General features: G+C 46.9%; 1 protein-coding gene across 2 annotated transcripts in view; it reads left to right on the top strand.

The window, feature by feature from the left end:
- The window catches only part of KREMEN1 (kringle containing transmembrane protein 1), a 131,558-nt gene that overhangs the window by 91,562 nt on the left and 21,248 nt on the right, over positions 1–18,748 (top strand). For both annotated transcript variants that reach the window (XM_075568063.1, XM_075568064.1), the window contains 2 exons: positions 5,691–5,815; positions 10,300–10,453. In XM_075568063.1, coding sequence (XP_075424178.1) covers positions 5,691–5,815; positions 10,300–10,453 — 279 coding nt within the window. The remainder of the gene's footprint in view (positions 1–5,690; positions 5,816–10,299; positions 10,454–18,748) is intronic.

Below are 18,748 nucleotides of genomic sequence, written 5' to 3'. Positions count from 1 at the left end.
CGCCGGTATAGCAGGTCCTCCCTCGGGTGTAAGCGCCTGTATAGCAGGTACTCCCTCGGGTTTAAGCGCCTGTATAGCAGGTACTCCCTCGGGTGTAAGCGCCTGTATAGCAGGTACTCCCTCGGGTGTAAGCGCCGGTATAGCAGGTACTCCCTCGGGTGTAAGCGCCTGTATAGCAGGTACTCCCTCGGGTGTAAGCGCCAGTATAGCAGGTACTCCCTCGGGTGTAAGCGCCTGTATAGCGGGTACTCCCTCGGGTGTAAGCGCCTGTATAGCAGGTACTCCCTCGGGTGTAAGCGCCTGTATAGCAGGTACTCCCTCGGGTGTAAGCGCCAGTATAGCAGGTACTCCCTCGGGTGTAAGCGCCTGTATAGCAGGTACTCCCTCGGGTGTAAGCGCCGGTATAGCAGGTACTCCCTCGGGTGTAAGCGCCGGTATAGCAGGTACTCCCTCGGGTGTAAGCGCCGGTATAGCAGGTACTCCCTCGGGTGTAAGCGCCTGTATCCCGCACTGACAGACAAAGCATGCTGTAGCTGGCTGCATGTGCCCAGGGTTGGAAGGTCTGTATCAGTGTACTCTAGTGAATTTGTGCAGTGGTTAAAGAGCACCAGAGAGCATGACCAGGGAGGCTGGGAGGGACCCCCTCCCCCCTCGTTAACCGATACTCACATATAACAGACAAGTAACGACAGACTCGGTTTGGAGGTATAAAAGGCTGCAGCTTTGTTTATTAAGCAATAATAGAGTAACCGCTAGTCGCTGCCAGAGTGCTTACTTAATGGGTTAAGGGAAGGGGATTAGCCAGGCCTTATCCTGCTGCCCCCGTATCCGGCCGAGCCCCAAAGAGCCGGCCGTTGTCGTGAGTGGGATCCTGGGAGTCATGTTCAGTTGACCCCGCCCACTCGCTACTACCCTCGGGCATCGCCATCCCCGAGCCCGTCTGGCAAGGACAAGCACTTACCCCCCAAACTGCCGCCACCAACGGGTCTATTTAAGCCACCTTAAATTATGGCCGTGCCGCCAAAACCCGCTAGGACCCTCTCCAACCCTTCTTGCAAGTCGTTGCTGAACAAATCTGCCCCAAACTCTGATAAGTGTTGTCTGATAAATAGGCCAACTATTGGTAATTGAAATCCGAATGGCTGATCCGCCGCCCCCCGCACTGCAGCACAAACTTTTCCACCATGTTGTTCAATTTTCCGTGCGCCCGATCAACAGCGCCGGGGCCCGCGCGCCACTCCACACTGCCCTGCAGACTATGTCTGACCAAACAATCTGAATCCCAGGTCTAAGGGTGGTGGAGGTTTATTCCAACAAGCGCTATTCCCTGCTCACGTGGGCCTGATGTAGGACCGGTATCTGTTAGACTTCCAACGTTCTAGCTTCTGTATCGCTGTTACTGACAGCACCACGCGCGACGCTTCCAATGCCGCCCCAATCCGGAACGAATGTGTTCCGTACTGTGACTCGTCTAGCCCCTGGTGCTGAAGGCACATATGGAAAACCCGCAGGTACTTGTGAGCTTCCATTGATTGCCTGACACGCTCGTCATACGTCCACCAACCCGTGCCTCCGTTATTGTGGTGTGCTTCCTCAATCATGTCGTGGCACCTAAAGAGTAAAAAAGAGTGTCAACGCTTTCCTATAGCCTGGAAGCAGAGGCAATGTCTCCAGGATTTCCCTGCCCAAATCGTGTCCCTATATAAATGTACACCAAATGAACCACGTCAGGCATCCTCTTCCGAAGTGGATGTCAACGGAGGGAGGGCAAGCGTGGAAGGTAGCGATCCCACCTGTGTGGCAGGCCCTGCAGACCCCTGTACCGTGTCGCTAGCTACACGCGGGGAACCCATGGTTACTGAAGGCGCTATAGCCGTTACTGACGCTGTGACGCGTTACAACTGGGGCTGTGCTTATTGCTGGCGTTACGACGGCTGCTGGTGCTATTCCAGCCATAGGCGTTATCGCCCCAATATGAACGCTTGTGCCTCCTGTCACCCTTGGCCCTGCATCAAGATGTGCCGCTAATGGGGACAGAGCTTGCCTTATACCCAACAATGCTGCTTCCATAAGCTGTGATCCTGCACTAAAGGCTTGCTCACTCACACTCACTGGAGGAGGCAAGGTCCCTGCTAGCCTCTCGGAGGGGGGAACCTCGCCGTCTATACCCGTAACAGCCGTGAGCAGAATGAACATTCCCGCTCCCGGCTGAGCCCTTCCCCTTAGCCCCTCCCTCAGGCCGCGACGGCGGCCCAGAGACCATAGAGAGGGGGGGGGGAGGGCGAGCTTGTCACCTGGTCATGGGCATCACTCACCTAATTGGCTGGAGGGATTGCTCCATTAGCGGAGAGGCTAACAGATTATTGATCTGCAATCTGTTGCGGTATCAAGGGTTAAAACTTGTGTCTACTAAATATTTGCCTTGTCTGTCTATTGTGGATGGAACAGGTTGAATTTTGCCTCATACTACAGAAATATAAAATCCCCACCCCCTCAGGGAGTCAGGGAATCCCCCCCCTCACGGAATCAGGGAGCCAGGGAATCCCCCCCACCCCACCTCAGGGAGTCAGGGAATCCCCCCCCTCACGGAATCAGGGAGACAGGAAATCCCCCCCTCAGGGAATCAGGGAGCCAGGGAATCCCCCCCCCCCTCAGGGAGCCAGGAAATCCCCCCCTCAGGGAATCGGTGTCATGGAATTCCCCCCCCCCCCCTCAGGTAGTCAGGGATTTTCTCCCCCCCTCAGGGAATAAGTGTGTCATGGAATTCCCATACCCCCCCCCCCCCCCCCCGTCAGGGAGTTCCCTCTCCCCCCCCCCCTCAGGGAGTCAGGGAATCCCCCCCCTCACGGAATCAGGGAGCCAGGGAATCCCCCCCCCCCTCAGGGAGCCAGGGAATCCCCCCACCCCCCTCCCTCAGGCAATCAGGTAACCCTTCACTTCTCTTCAGAAGGACTTGGAGAGACTGGAAACTTGGGCAGGTAAATGGCAGATGAGGTTTAATACAGATAAATGTAAGGTTATGCATTTGGGATACAAGAATAAAAAGGCGACTTACAAATTAAATGGAGATATATTGGGGGAATCCTTGATGGAGAAGGATTTAGGAGTGCTTGTAGACAGCAGGCTTAGCAATAGTGCCCAATGTCATGCAGTAGCTGCAAAGGCAAACACGATCTTATCTTGCATTAAAAGGGCAATGGATGGAAGGGAAGTAAACATAATTATGCCCCTTTACAAAGCATTAGTAAGACCACACCTTGAATATGGAGTACAATTTTGGGCACCAATCCTAAGAAAAGACATTATGGAACTAGAGAGAGTGCAGAGAAGAGCCACCAAATTAATAAAGGGGATGGACATTCTAACTTATGAGGAGAGACTAGCTAAATTAGATTTATTTACATTAGAAAAGAGGCGTCTAAGAGGGGATATGATAACTATATACAAATGTATATTCGGGGACAATACAAGGAGCTTTCAAAAGAACTATTCATCCCACGGGCAGTACAAAGGACTGTGGGCCATCCCTTAAGGTTGGAGGAAAGGAGATTTCACCAGCAACAAAGAAAAGGGTTCTTTACAGTAAGGGCAGTTAAAATGTGGAATTCATTACCCATGGAGACTGTGATGGCAGATATAATAGATTTGTTCAAAAAAAGGTTGGACATCTTTTTAGATGGGAAAGGTAAACAGGGATATACCAAATAAGTATACATGGGAAGGATGTTGATCCAGGGATTAATCCGATTGCCAATTCTTGGAGTCAGGAAGGAATTAATTTCCCCCCTTAATGGGGTTTTTTTGTTTGCCTTCCTCTGGATCAATAAGTAAGTATACATATAGGATACAGTATCTGTTGTCTAAATTTAGCATGGGTTAAACTTGATGGACGTACGTCTTTTTTCAACCTCATCTACTATGTAACTATGTAACTATGTAACCCCCCCTCGGGGAGTCAGGGAATCCCTCCTCCCACCTCAGGGTGTAAGGGAATCCCCCCCATCAGGGTGAAAGGGAATCCCCCCAACCAAAGGGTGTAAGGGAATTCCCCCCCTTAGGATGTAAGGGAATCCCCCCCCTCAGGGTGTAAGGGAATCCCCCCATCAGGGTGTAAGGGAATCCCCCCTTAGGATGTAAGGGAATCCCACCCCCCTCAGGGTGTAAGGGAATCCCCCCTCTCAGTGTTTAAGAGAATCCCCCCCCCCTCTCAGTGTGTAAGAGAATCCCCCCCCCCTCAGTGTGTAAGGGATTCCCCCCTCAGGGTTAAGGGAATCCGCCCTCCTCAGGGTGTAAGGGACCCCCCTCCCCTCTCATGGTGTAAAGGCAACCCCCCCCCCCCCTCAGGGTGTGTAAGGGAATCCCCCCCCCCTCAGGGTGTAATGGAATCCCTCCTTAGGGTGTAAGGGAATCCCCCTCCCCCTCAGGGTGTAAGCGAAACGCCCCTCAGGGTGTAAGGGAATCTCCCCCCCCCCCTCTCAGGGTGTAAGGGAATCCTCCCCCCTCAGGGTGTAAGGGAATCCCCCCCCTCAGGGTGTAAGGGACCCCCCTCCCCTCTCATGGTGTAAAGGCAACCCCCCCCCCCCCCCTCAGGGTGTGTAAGGGAATCCCCCCCCCCCCTCAGGGTGTAATGGAATCCCTCCTTAGGGTGTAAGGGAATCCCCCTCCCCCCTCAGGGTGTAAGGGAATCCCCCCCCCCCCTCAGGGTGTAAGGGAATCTCTTCTCAGGGTGTAAGGGAATCCCCCCTCAGGGTGTAATGGAATCCCCCCTCAGGCTGTAAGGGAATCCCCCCTCTGGATGTAAGGGAATCCCTCCTCAGGGTGTAAGGGAATCCCCCCCCTCAGGGTGTAAGGGAATCCCCCCTCAGGCTGTAAAGGAATCCCCCCTCAGGGTGTAAGGGAATCCCCCCCTCAGGCTGTAAAGGAATCCCCCCTCAGGGTGTAAGGGAATCCCTCCTCAGGGTGTAAGGGAATCCCCCCCCCTCAGGGTGTAAGGGAATCCCCCCCTCAGGGTGTAAGGGAATCCCCCCTCAGGCTGTAAAGGAATCCCCCCTCAGGGTGTAAGGGAATCCCTCCTCAGGGTGTAAGGGAATCCCCCCCCCTCAGGTTGTAAGAGAATCCCTTCTCAGGGTGTAAGGGAATCCCCCCTCAGGGTGTAAGGGAATCCCCCCTCAGGGTGTAAGGGAATCCCCCCCCTCAGGGTGTAAGGGAATCCCCCCCTCAGGGTGTAAGGGAATCCCCCCTCAGGCTGTAAAGGAATCCCCCCTCAGGGTGTAAGGGAATCCCTCCTCAGGGTGTAAGGGAATCCCCCCCCCCTCAGGGTGTAAGGGAATCCCCCCCCCTCAGGGTGTAAGGGAATCCCTTCTCAGGGTGTAAAGGAATCCCCCTCAGGGTGTAAGGGAATCCCCCCTCAGGCTGGAAGGGAATCCCCCCTCAGGCTGGAAGGGAATCCTCCCCCCCCCCCCCTCAGGCTGGAATGGAATCCCCCCTCAGGTCCATGTAGGACCTGAAACGTTGTCTGTTTCCGCTGCCCTCCGCAATAAACCTTCATTAAACGTCTCACAAGAAAGTTCTCTCCTTCCCAGGGAATGTCTGCCATTTGCTGTTTCCTTTCTTACTCCCCAGCCGTTCGCTGCAGTAACAATCCTGGGTACGGTTACAATTGTTGGCTAATGCTGCGATCTGTTTTTCAGTGCCTGGGAACCTGGGCTGCTTCAAAGATCACGGGAATCCGCCTCCTCTGACCGGCATCAGCGAGACGTCCAATAAGCAGACCATACAGAGCTGCATCACCATGTGCAGGCAGCAGCGCTTCAAGGTAACGCAGTAACGGGGCAGTGCACCATAGTGACATCTTTCAGGGGTAACAAAAAAAGGGGGTGTTGAAAAAGCGCCCGAGCTAGTTAAACAATTAAACCAATACTAATAACACCGAAGTAATACAATGGTGCAACATGAACTCATACTAATGAGCCAAGGCTGCCAGGAGAAACTGACCAAACCAGATCAGAAAACAGGTGTGTGACCAAACCAGATCAGAAAACAGGTGTGGGAAACATACAAACCGGCGCCTTAGAAACAAAGTCCAAATGAATGTCCAAATAGACTGATGAATTAACAGCGTGGAATCCTTGTAGGGAGATGGATCTTGTAGATCTAGACTAGCTTGGAAAATCCGTGGATGGCGTCACGTAACTTGTAAAGTCAAACGCAAAAAATATTCATAGTGTATAGTGCTAATAATGAAATGTAAGACCACAAACTGACACACATAAAACTAAAGCAACACTCAACATACACCACACAGACAAACACAGGCTAATGAGAACAATTAAACTGATTTAATAAAATATAGTATCAATGAAAATCAATAAATAAAAAGGAGAAAACGGCTCTTTCCTCTTTTCGGTTTTACCACCAGGTCGCCTACCAGAAGTTTTCTCCTTTTTATTTATTGATTTTCATTGATACTATATTTTATTAAATCAGTCTAATTGTTCTCATTAGCCTGTGTTTGTCTGTGTGGTGTATGTTGAGTGTTGCGTTAGTTTTATGTGTGTAAGTTTGTGGTCTGACATTTCATTATTAGCAGTATACACTATGAATATTTTTTGTGTTTGACTTTACAAGTTACGTGACGCCATCCACGGATTTTCCAAGCTGCGCGAGATCTACAAGATCCATCTCCCTACAAGGATTCCACGCTGTTAATTCATCAGTCTATTTGGACATTCATTTGGACATTGTTTCTAAGGCGCCGGTTTGTATGTTTTTCCAAATCTTTTAGGGGTAACCAGGATATATTAGGGGTATCCACGATCTATTAGGGGCATCCGGGATCTATTAGGGGTATTCAGAATCTAGTAGGGGAATCCAAAATCTGCAGTATTAGGGGTGCCCGGGAACCATTTCAATGTTTTGAACTTATGGCAACTAGACAAGGATGAATTTGTCGCCAAAGTTTGAATACGCGGAAAAACATTTTTTTGCATTTACGGATATTTGCAAAATCAATACAGTGAAAAAATAACCGCTGCTAATGGGTTTAATTAGCGAATTAAAAAAAAATGTTTGAAAAAGAAATTGAGATAGTGAAAAAGACTGGCATGCTTATTGTTTTTGTCTTAAAAGAAAAGGGAGCCGGGGACAGCGCCAGTCAGAGGGGCGGAAAAGACGTAGAAAACGCCACGGGGGGATAACGTAGGAATTAGCAGAGCAAACCCCAAAAGAAGCCTGCAGAGGTTGTACTCACAATTTTAGTGGAATATAAACGAGCAAATGGTGAATGTAATGTACACAGGTGTGCACTGTGCAGGTGTGCACTGTGCAGGTGTGCGGTGTGCAGGTGATCTTATTCTATACAGCCACAAAATCCCACAAATTCAAAAGCAGGACTGGCCATTCAGAGATATATACAGTATGTAGCTAGTCTCGTTCGCTGTTCAATAGCCTCTCCGCGGCCATCAGCAAAGACATTCACTGGCTGACAGATATTTGGGGGCCCCCGACTTCCTCGTGCCGGTATTGGGGTTTGAAAGTCCAAGAGCAGGGTACCCTACACAGATGTCCAGGTGGTCTGACTGAATTGTACAGCGTGGTCCCTCTTGTGCGGTCCAGGTGTACTCAGAGACCCAGTGATTAAAACTTGTACAGCAAAATTGGACAAAAATGAAAATCCCTCTATTTTATTATCTTTTCTGTGATCCTTCTCCCGGTGAATACCACATTAAATCTGCCTTTTGCTTACTTGTGGGCGGGCTCCAATCTTTTTGTTGTGGAAATAGTTACAAAAAACCTGGTCATCTGGTATTCACCGATGTGCCGATCTGAACAATCAGTGCCATCACTGCCAGGCTGGTTTGGTCTCCCACACAAGCTGCTCGGCCCGGGGGTGCTGTGTACACTGCCTGTGACCGTTTAGTTATGCTATGACACTGTTTGATTGATATTCCCCATTTGGTACAAATTGACTGCATCTTCTCTATATTGCTACATTTCCGAGACTCGCATGGATTTACACACGTTCAGAACATAATGTAACACTCCTCTGCTACTGTACATGGCTCACATACATGTATATTACTCTATTTTTGGTCAGTATTGGTGAATCAATGTTCTACATATTACACAACAATTGGTTTAGGGGTTTGTGCTACGCGTTTTTCGACAACTTTTGGCAAAATTCTATCCTGTACACTGTATAACTTTATTCTTCTGTTGATACGTAACTGATGCACTGTGTGTTACACTGTGTTTTTACATTGTGTTGATGTCTTTCAGTGATGTACAGTACAGTAACTGTTGCCATTCACTTTCACACCATTTTTCATTTTCCTGTGCAGTGAGGTGGTATTTGGTATTCGGAACAAAGCTCTATCCTGGATCTCATCCTACCTCTCCCATCGTACTTTCAGTGTCTCTTCTGCTAACACCTCCTCCTCCTCTATTGATCTCTCTGTGGGGGTACCCCAGGGCTCTGTCCTGGGACCTCTTCTCTTTTCTCTGTACACACTCTCTCTAGGTGACCTAATAACATATTTTGGGTTTAAATATCACCTCTATGCTGACGACACACAAATATACTTTTTAACACCTGACCTTACACCTGCTATACAGACCAAAGTTTCTGAATGTCTCTCTGCTATATCATCCTGGATGGCCCTCCGACGCCTTAAACTCAACATGGCTAAAACAGAGCTCCTCATACTTCCTCCCAAACCTGGCCCTACTACCTCCTTCCACATTACTGTTGGAACTACGATCATCCACCCAAGTAGCCCAAGCACGCTGCCTAGGGGTCACATTCGACTCCTCTCTAACATCCGCCCCTCACATTCAAAACATTTCTAAAACTTGTCGCTTTTTCCTCCGCAATATAACAAAGATACGCCCTTTCCTCTGTTGCTCAACTGCTAAAACTCTGACTCAGGCCCTCATTCTCTCCCGTCTTGATTACTGTAACCTCCTGCTGTCGGGCCTTCCTGCCTCTCACCTGTCTCCCCTACAATCTATCCTAAATGCTGCTGCCAGAATCACTCTACTCTTTCCTAGATCTGTCTCAGCATCTCCCCTCATGAAATCCCTCTCCTGGCTTCCGATCAAATCCCGCATCTCACACTCCATTCTTCTCCTCACTTTTAAAGCTTTACACTCTTCTGCCCCTCCTTACATCTCAGCCCTAATTTCTCGCTATGCACCATCCCGACTCTTGCGTTCTGCTCAAGGATGTCTTCTTTCTACCCCCTTTTTATCTAAAGCCCTCTCCCGCCTTAAACCTTTTTCACTGACTGCCCCACACCTCTGGAATGCCCTTCCCCTCAATACCCGACTACCACCCTCTCTATCCACCTTTAAGACCCACCTTAAGACACACTTGCTTAAAGAAGCATACGAATAGCACTGTGGACATTCTGAACACCTGATACATAAAGCTTGGCCCCCTGCAGACGCACTTACCAGAACTCCCTCCTCCTGTCTGTGTACGTTCTCCCTACCTACCAATTAGACTGTAAGCTCCTCGGGGCAGGGACTCCTCTTCCTTAATGTTACTTTTATGTCTAAAGCACTTATTCCCATGATCTGTTATTTATATTATCTGTTATTTATTCGATTACCACATGTATTACTACTGTGAAGCGCTATGTACACTAATGGCGCTATATAAATAAAGACATACAATACAATACAATTAGCGTTATCGTGATAAAGGTCCTTTATTTGACCAAAGCGGTGAAATTTTCCAATACATGTATTTAATCAAGTCGAGAGCTCGGGTTCATATTGACTTGTAACAGCTGGAGTACATTGCTAATTATTCTGGCTTCTGCTTCTCCAGCAGCAGGACAAACACGTTCTTTTTAATTGCTGATGCTGCTGTCTTAAACGTCAGAAGAAGGATTGGGGTGGGGAGAGAATACGTTTGTGTTGTACCAAGATACAGAGAAGCCAGAGGGATTGTAACAAATTCTTAAACTTCAACCTCCCAGTGTAAAAAGTTACATTACAATTAATGATGGCCAGATTCTCACTCCAAAGCATCACCATTATTTAGAGAGAGAGAGAGAGAGAGAGAGAGAGAGAGAGAGAAACGTTCTGCTGTTTTAAATTGAAAACCGTAGTTGTCTGTATCCTCTGAAGAATACACACCTCTTTATTGTAAAGAGGTACGAATTGCCCTGCACTATTAGCTGTTTGGCTCCTGGTGCCAATGACTGCCGCTGGCAATGCGTTGCTGAACCCTCTGCATGTGGAAGGCTTTCCATGTCTCCCCTGCCTCACCTCTCGCCTCTCTTATTATAACAGACGGCAGGGCTGGAGTCTGGCTTCGCTTGCTTTTGTGGCAACAACGGTGATTACAGGAAGCACGGAGAGACTCCCAGCACCGACTGCAACAGCGTGTGCTTCGGGGATCACACACAGCCGTGCGGAGGGGACGGCAGGATCATCCTGTTTGACAGTAAGTGTGCTACCTGCCGGCTTTTCGTGTGTCATCGGGAGCGAGTCTTCCAGTGGAAGCCGGCGGCCATTGGAAGAGTATTATTTAGGACAGCGTATTTGTTGGTTGACTCCAGATTTTTCAGTGGGACCTTGTGCTGGGTTTAATCTCGCATCCAGAAGCCTAATGGATCTGTAGTCGTGGTTTCAGTTTGATTTTGTAACTTGAAATAAAAGAAGCAGGTTACCATGTGACTTAGTTGGCCAATAAAAGTGCCTTTTGGCTCTTGTAAGTTTCAAAGGGCTCTTAAAAGGTGCAGTTCCCCCGATATGCCCGACGCGCCAACCTTATTTTTACATGTTATCCCTAGCTGTGGTTAGGCTGCGGCCCCAGTGGTCTGCGGCTGCATGCTCGCCGGGGCGCCGGGTGACGCGTGCACCCGTTACCTGGTGTCTGCGGCTGCATGCTCGCCGGAGCGCCGGGCGACGCGTGCACCCGTTACCTGGTGTCTGCGGCTGCATGCTCGCCGGAGCGCCGGGCGGGGCGTGCACCCGTTACCTGTGGTCTGCGGCTGCATGCTCGCCGGAGCGCCGGGCGGGGCGTGCACCCGTTACCTGTGGTCTGCGGCTGCATGCTCGCCGGAGCGCCGGGCGACGCGTGCACCCGTTACCTGGTGTCTGCGGCTGCATGCTCGCCGGAGCGCCGGGCGGGGCGTGCACCCGTTACCTGTGGTCTGCGGCTGCATGCTCGCCGGAGCGCCGGGCGGCGCGTGCACCCGTTACCTGGTGTCTGCGGCTGCATGCTCGCCGGAGCGCCGGGCGACGCGTGCACCCGTTACTTGTGGTCTGCGGCTGCATGCTCGCCGGAGCGCCGGGCGGCACGTGCACCCGTTACCTGTGGTCTGCGGCTGCATGCTCGCCGGAGCGCCGGGCGGCGCGTGCACCCGTTACCTGTGGTCTGCGGCTGCATGCTCGCCGGAGCGCCGGGCGGCGCGTGCACCCGTTACCTGTGGTCTGCGGCTGCATGCTCGCCGGAGCGCCGGGCGGCGCGTGCACCCGTTACCTGTGGTCTGCGGCTGCATCCTCGCCGGAGCGCCGGGCGGCGCGTGCACCCGTTACCTGTGGTCTGCGGCTGCATGCTCGCCGGAGCGCCGGGCGGGGCGTGCACCCGTTACTTGTGGTCTGCGGCTGCATGCTCGCCGGAGCGCCGGGCGGCACGTGCACCCGTTACCTGTGGTCTGCGGCTGCATGCTCGCCGGAGCGCCGGGCGGCACGTGCACCCGTTACCTGTGGTCTGCGGCTGCATGCTCGCCGGAGCGCCGGGCGGCGCGTGCACCCGTTACCTGTGGTCTGCGGCTGCATGCTCGCCGGAGCGCCGGGCGGCGCGTGCACCCGTTACCTGTGGTCTGCGGCTGCATCCTCGCCGGAGCGCCGGGCGGCGCGTGCACCCGTTACCTGTGGTCTGCGGCTGCATGCTCGCCGGAGCGCCGGGCGGGGCGTGCACCCGTTACCTGTGGTCTGCGGCTGTGCTTTCAGAGCAGAGCAGGAGATCCGACGGGGGGCGTGGCAGAAAGCGCGGCCATGACGTCATGCGGTTGGTTCGCCCTCATTGGCTGAACGGACGCGCATCACACCTTGTGCGGCACGCCGTCACGCTGGGGACCTGGTTACGGTGAGAGCGGCGAAGCAGCAGTGTGGGTGGATGTGGCAGAGTTCGGCCTCCAAACTTTCAGGCAAACTCTTCATTTTCTTTCTTTCTTGTTCTAAAGCCGCAAAAGTTTGAACCTTTTGTTATTCAAAAAACGCAAAAAAGTCTTTTTCACTGTAAGGTTTATATTTTTCATGCATATATATATAAATATATATATATATATTGCTCATTTGCATGTAATTTCCCAGAATCCCTTGCTGCAGTGGAAGTGCTGTATGCTGGGTGATAATGGGGAAAGGCGGGGGTTGCAGACCTGCCTAAGACATGCAGATGAGCATACAGCTATATTTCCATTTTCTATATATATATATACACACATACATACGTAGCCCCCTTTCCCCCTTGTCTAGGGTGACCACGTGTGCTGCTATTACCTGAGTGGCAAACAGGAGGCCGGATCCTCCGCCACTGGGAGCCTGGGGTGTGTGTAATGAATATACTAACAGCGCCTCCACCTGGGAAGGATCCTCACACAGTATGATAGCCCCTCCCAAGACAATACAGTCAGTAATTACACACAGGGTATATGTAACAGTATTTACTGAACAGTAACTTATAACAACAACTATGCAACATAACACCACATCACAGTATAATGAGCACCCCACCCTGTACCACCAGTGAGTGTCCCAAATGTAAGTTGGGTGTTAGGCACCAATACCCTGCTGTCCCTTTCCCAGTGTCCAGCCCACCCAACAGTGTAAGGAGTAGCGCTCTCCCGTGAACTGTTGGTGCACTTGTTGAGGTACCTGCCGAGTACTCCAGTACTCGGTGTGGCCGACTTAGAAATGAGGATCCGCCTGATCCAGCGACGTGGCCCTCAGCGATGGTGTCCGCTTCCGTGTTGGGTGGACTCCGGTAGGAGGGTCTCACCTTTAAGAGTCTTTGTTAACACCGCGGTGGTCTGGTCCCAGACCACAGACCGCGATCACCACACGGCGTCGTCCTTGTGTCCCTGACACTATAGTAAAATGGCTAAGCGTCCCTCTCTAATGGGCCTTCCCTGCAGCAGTCACCCGCTTCAGCTGATTGGGAGGGGAGTTTCTAGCCTAGTCTGAGAGCCACTGACACTGTCTGCAAATGTGTGCTCATTTGCATGTCATTTCCCAGAATCCCTTGCTGCAGTGGAAGCACTGTATGCTAGGTGATAATGGTTATAAGGCGGGGTTGCAGACCTGTCTGACATGTGAATGTGCTCACAGGTGATATTCTTTATTGGCTATATGCTAACGGTGGAAGCTTTTTGTAATGGTATATAAATTTAGGCCGAAGCTAACTTTTAGAAAAAAATTAAGTTTGCTTCACTTTTAAGCAAATATTTTGCATAATCAATTCAAAATACAAATTATATATAGGAGGTTAAAAAAAATAGCCATCTTTACTTAGCAGCCATAATAATTAAGGTTTGGGCTAACGTTTTAGGAATTAAATAAACCGTTTAAAAATACAATCAGCATGAAAACAATAGAGAGGATAAAACTGATATCGTACTGAGTATAGTAAAGAAATATAACAAATAAATACTTTCTGGGGTGACCAAAGTTCTAAGGTTTAGAGAGGATATTAAAGGCACTGAAAATTATGTTAAATAGGTGAAAACAAAGTGGTTAATTAATTATACAAAATTACAAGTCATAAGCATATTGACATAATTTTGGAATATTTATCGTGCAAATGTTTGCAAACATTGTGGGGAAACTTACTTTGGAATATCTGTAGGTTTGGGCCCATATTGACAAAGCAGCCTTCTGCCACAAGGCACCCAGGATCACGGCAAAGGCAGGGGGTGCCGGAAAAGTGTCCTGGACACCACAGCTCCCGGGCCCGACCAGCTGGGCTCGCCACCAACACCGGGCCGGTGCAGTATAGAGGTGCCCGCTAAACCTCCCTAAACCAACCACTTATTACCCCTGCCACCCACCCCATTTCTTAACGACCCAATTCCCAGGGCACAACTCTGTCCTGGATTTTGTGAAACTGAAGGGGATCGGCTGGAAGGGTTTTTCAGCGCCAGAAGATGTCTTATGGCAGAACATGGCGTAGTAAATATGGCGGCCCTTAATCTATTAACGATTGCAATGTCAATATGGCGACTTGCAACAAGGATACTTTCCCAATGTGAGGTCCTCCAACCTCTACGTAGTTTTATCTCCATCAGCAAAGGGATTAACATTACTAGCACCGTAGTAATCCATGTCATAGATTCTAGTGCATTAGAGGCAGAACAAGAGATCAGCTTCACAATGCAGGTCCTACACGCACGAGAAAAAGACCAGCACCTCCGGGACTAGCGTCTAACAATAGGACGGCTCACTACCCTGGCATCCAGACCCAACAGCTGCCAGCAGCAGGTCCCAAAGGTTTCTGAGCTGCCGTCATCTCATACCTCTATGCAGAATAGCTGTGAACAATATGATACGTACCCAGAAACGCCAGGGGAGAGGTCATAGGGGTCAGATTGGCAGGGATGGAGAGCACAACGTCTTTGTAAATTTGTAATGCCTCAAAGCTGATCCCTGGCCGCCAGCATCACGTGATACAGAAGACGGCGTTAACACTTCTTAGATGCTACAGAGCTGTCAATTTGACAATAGTTTTGCTTCTTGCAAAAATGTGCAGAGCGGGTGGCCTGTATCACCCGTCAACTTGTACGTTCCTGTACTCCTGCGGGGGGCGGTCGGACCACTAACCCCATCATGTCTGGACTGATTCTGTGACTTTGCCGGGCTGTTCCACTTCGCGAACAATGAAATATAATGGTTTTGTGAATGACTCAACAATGTAATTAGCTTCCAGGGGGATTCTGCTTAAAGCAAAGCCGTGAAATGATTTATTTTCAGAACGGACACAGGGTGCAAATCAGTTAATGTGTGCAATCTGCTTCCATATATACGCACACACAAAGAAATGTGTGTGTATATCTATATCCATATATACGCACACACAAAGAAATGTGTGTGTATATCTATTCCATATATACGCACACACAAAGAAATGTGTGTGTATATCTATATCCATATATACGCACACACAAAGAAATGTGTGTGTATATCTATATCCATATATACGCACACACAAAGAAATGTGTGTGTATATCTATATCCATATATACGCACACACAAAGAAATGTGTGTGTATCTATATCCATATATACGCACACACAAAGAAATGTGTGTGTATATCTATATCCATATATACGCACACACAAAGAAATGTGTGTGTATATCTATTCCATATATACGCACACACAAAGAAATGTGTGTGTATATCTATATCCATATATACGCACACACAAAGAAATGTGTGTGTATATCTATATCCATATATACGCACACACAAAGAAATGTGTGTGTATATCTATATCCATATATACGCACACACAAAGAAATGTGTGTGTATATCTATATCCATATATACGCACACACAAAGAAATGTGTGTGTATATCTATATCCATATATACGCACACACAAAGAAATGTGTGTGTATATCTATATCCATATATACGCACACACAAAGAAATGTGTGTGTATATCTATATCCATATATACGCTCACACAAAGAAATGTGTGTGTATATCTATATCCATATATACGCACACACAAAGAAATGTGTGTGTATATCTATATCCATATATACGCACACACAAAGAAATGTGTGTGTATATCTATATCCATATATACGCACACACAAAGAAATGTGTGTGTATATCTATATCCATATATACGCTCACACAAAGAAATGTGTGTGTATATCTATATCCATATATACGCACACACAAAGAAATGTGTGTGTATATCTATATCCATATATACGCTCACACAAAGAAATGTGTGTGTATATCTATATCCATATATACGCACACACAAAGAAATGTGTGTGTATATCTATATCCATATATACGCACACACAAAGAAATGTGTGTGTATATCTATATCCATATATACGCACACACAAAGAAATGTGTGTGTATATCTATATCCATATATACGCACACACAAAGAAATGTGTGTGTATATCTATATCCATATATACGCACACACAAAGAAATGTGTGTGTATATCTATTCCATATATACGCACACACAAAGAAATGTGTGTGTATATCTATATCCATATATACGCACACACAAAGAAATGTGTGTGTATATCTATATCCATATATACGCACACACAAAGAAATGTGTGTGTATATCTATATCCATATATACGCACACACAAAGAAATGTGTGTGTATCTATATCCATATATACGCACACACAAAGAAATGTGTGTGTATATCTATATCCATATATACGCACACACAAAGAAATGTGTGTGTATATCTATTCCATATATACGCACACACAAAGAAATGTGTGTGTATATCTATATCCATATATACGCACACACAAAGAAATGTGTGTGTATATCTATATCCATATATACGCACACACAAAGAAATGTGTGTGTATATCTATATCCATATATACGCACACACAAAGAAATGTGTGTGTATATCTATATCCATATATACGCACACACAAAGAAATGTGTGTGTATATCTATATCCATATATACGCACACACAAAGAAATGTGTGTGTATATCTATATCCATATATACGCACACACAAAGAAATGTGTGTGTATATCTATATCCATATATACGCTCACACAAAGAAATGTGTGTGTATATCTATATCCATATATACGCACACACAAAGAAATGTGTGTGTATCTATATCCATATATACGCACACACAAAGAAATGTGTGTGTATATCTATATCCATATATACGCACACACAAAGAAATGTGTGTGTATATCTGCTTCCATATATACGCACACACAAAGAAATGTGTGTGTATATCTATATCCATATATACGCACACACAAAGAAATGTGTGTGTATATCTATATCCATATATACGCACACACAAAGAAATGTGTGTGTATATCTATATCCATATATACGCACACACAAAGAAATGTGTGTGTATATCTATATCCATATATACGCTCACACAAAGAAATGTGTGTGTATATCTATATCCATATATACGCACACACAAAGAAATGTGTGTGTATATCTATTCCATATATACGCACACACAAAGAAATGTGTGTGTATATCTATATCCATATATACGCACACACAAAGAAATGTGTGTGTATATCTATATCCATATATACGCACACACAAAGAAATGTGTGTGTATATCTATATCCATATATACGCACACACAAAGAAATGTGTGTGTATATCTATATCCATATATACGCACACACAAAGAAATGTGTGTGTATATCTATATCCATATATACGCACACACAAAGAAATGTGTGTGTATATCTATATCCATATATACGCACACACAAAGAAATGTGTGTGTATATCTATATCCATATATACGCTCACACAAAGAAATGTGTGTGTATATCTATATCCATATATACGCACACACAAAGAAATGTGTGTGTATCTATATCCATATATACGCACACACAAAGAAATGTGTGTGTATATCTATATCCATATATACGCACACACAAAGAAATGTGTGTGTATATCTGCTTCCATATATACGCACACACAAAGAAATGTGTGTGTATATCTATATCCATATATACGCACACACAAAGAAATGTGTGTGTATATCTATATCCATATATACGCACACACAAAGAAATGTGTGTGTATATCTATATCCATATATACGCACACACAAAGAAATGTGTGTGTATATCTATATCCATATATACGCTCACACAAAGAAATGTGTGTGTATATCTATATCCATATATACGCACACACAAAGAAATGTGTGTGTATATCTATTCCATATATACGCACACACAAAGAAATGTGTGTGTATATCTATATCCATATATACGCACACACAAAGAAATGTGTGTGTATCTATATCCATATATACGCACACACAAAGAAATGTGTGTGTATATCTATATCCATATATACGCACACACAAAGAAATGTGTGTGTATATCTATATCCATATATACGCACACACAAAGAAATGTGTGTGTATATCTATATCCATATATACGCTCACACAAAGAAATGTGTGTGTATATCTATATCCATATATACGCACACACAAAGAAATGTGTGTGTATATCTATATCCATATATACGCACACACAAAGAAATGTGTGTGTATATCTATATCCATATATACGCACACACAAAGAAATGTGTGTGTATATCTATATCCATATATACGCACACACAAAGAAATGTGTGTGTATATCTATATCCATATATACGCACACACAAAGAAATGTGTGTGTATATCTATATCCATATATACGCACACACAAAGAAATGTGTGTGTATATCTATATCCATATATACGCACACACAAAGAAATGTGTGTGTATATCTATATCCATATATACGCACACACAAAGAAATGTGTGTGTATATCTATATCCATATATACGCACACACAAAGAAATGTGTGTGTATATCTATATCCATATATACGCACACACAAAGAAATGTGTGTGTATATCTATATCCATATATACGCACACACAAAGAAATGTGTGTGTATATCTATATCCATATATACGCACACACAAAGAAATGTGTGTGTATATCTATA

Source organism: Ascaphus truei, chromosome 13 (genome assembly GCF_040206685.1).
Source record: "Ascaphus truei isolate aAscTru1 chromosome 13, aAscTru1.hap1, whole genome shotgun sequence".
Classification (NCBI taxonomy): domain Eukaryota; kingdom Metazoa; phylum Chordata; class Amphibia; order Anura; family Ascaphidae; genus Ascaphus; species Ascaphus truei.
This window is presented reverse-complemented; position numbering and strand designations above follow the sequence as displayed.